The 1,180-nt window shown below is 45.5% G+C and overlaps 1 protein-coding gene across 1 annotated transcript; it reads left to right on the top strand.

Annotated features, from left to right (window-relative positions):
• Nucleotides 1-236: 236 nt before the first annotated feature.
• LOC100761930 (DNA-directed RNA polymerases I, II, and III subunit RPABC5) lies at nt 237-491 on the top strand. Its single transcript, XM_027399289.2, has one exon. The coding sequence runs from the start codon at nt 237-239 to the stop codon at nt 489-491; it is 255 nt and encodes an 84-aa protein (XP_027255090.1).
• The last annotated feature ends 689 nt before the right edge of the window (nt 492-1,180 follow it).

Raw genomic sequence — 1,180 nt, 5'->3', positions numbered from 1 at the left:
TGATTTGTCCATATACAGAGCATACACAAATATATGATGTTTTATGTTGTTTCTAATTTATTATACTATTTAAACATATAGGAAAGGCAACACCTTCTCTGGAGTTTAGTGGTGTGATGAAACAGGACAAACTGATTTCTAAGATTTCTTCCAGAGGGGATCTCCTATGATTTTATGAGTAGATTTAAAAGCAGAAAAAAGATCTGGATTAAAGATTTATGCTGTGAGACGCCGCCATGATCATCCCGGTGCGTTGCTTCACCTGCGGGAAGATCGTCAGCAACAAATGGGAAGCCTACCTGGGTCTGCTGCAGGCCGAGTACACCGAGGGGGATGCCCTGGATGCTCTGGGCCTGAAGCGCTACTGCTGCCGCAGCATGCTGCTAGCACACGTGGACCTGATTGAAAAGCTGCCTAACTATGCTTCCCCTAGAGAAGTGACATCTGGAGTTTACCCTCCTCCTCTGCTGGCCATGCTGAATTCAAACTGAGGTGTTGGGGAGGTGGGTGCATTGCCTGGCTTTGGCCCTGTGGCCTACATCCCCTCACCCTGGAAGAAACAGTTCAGTAAAGATGTTAGCAGGAAACAACAGGTCTAACTTTATATAAGACCCTCAACATCATGTCTATGCTGTCTTTGAGGTTACCTGGCCTGGCTCCAGTCTTTTTCCCAGGACTGGTCTCCTTCCCCTTACCCAACTTGGGAGTCCGGTCTTATGGGAGCCCACTATTTCTGTTTCTTTGGGCCTTGACCCATTTGATCTACTAGGTAACCCTACAGTACAATCTTGTACTCATTGCCCTAGGGCCTCACCTTTTCCTGCCAGTTCTCAGGGTGGGTAGGGTAGATGTGGCCACACCATCCACAAGGCAGGGCCCAAGCCTGGGAGGTTACTCCTTTGGAATACTGAAAGTGCTTGGAGGCCCACTCAATTGTCTCACCACCATGGTACAGAAATTCTTTTTATGTGTGTGGTGTTTTGTCTGCTTGTATGTCTTTATACCAATTGTGTACCCATAGAGACCAAAAGTTACAGACAGTATTGAGCTACCATGTATTACTTTTGGTTGTTGTTGCTGGGATTAAAGGCGTGCACCACCAAAAAAACAAACAAACAAACAAAAAAAGATTTATGCTGTGGAACAGTCTTTGTATACTGTAAATATGCATTGTTACCTT

The sequence above is a fragment of the Cricetulus griseus genome, chromosome 2 (genome assembly GCF_003668045.3).
Source record: "Cricetulus griseus strain 17A/GY chromosome 2, alternate assembly CriGri-PICRH-1.0, whole genome shotgun sequence".
NCBI classification, from domain to species: domain Eukaryota; kingdom Metazoa; phylum Chordata; class Mammalia; order Rodentia; family Cricetidae; genus Cricetulus; species Cricetulus griseus.
This window is presented reverse-complemented; position numbering and strand designations above follow the sequence as displayed.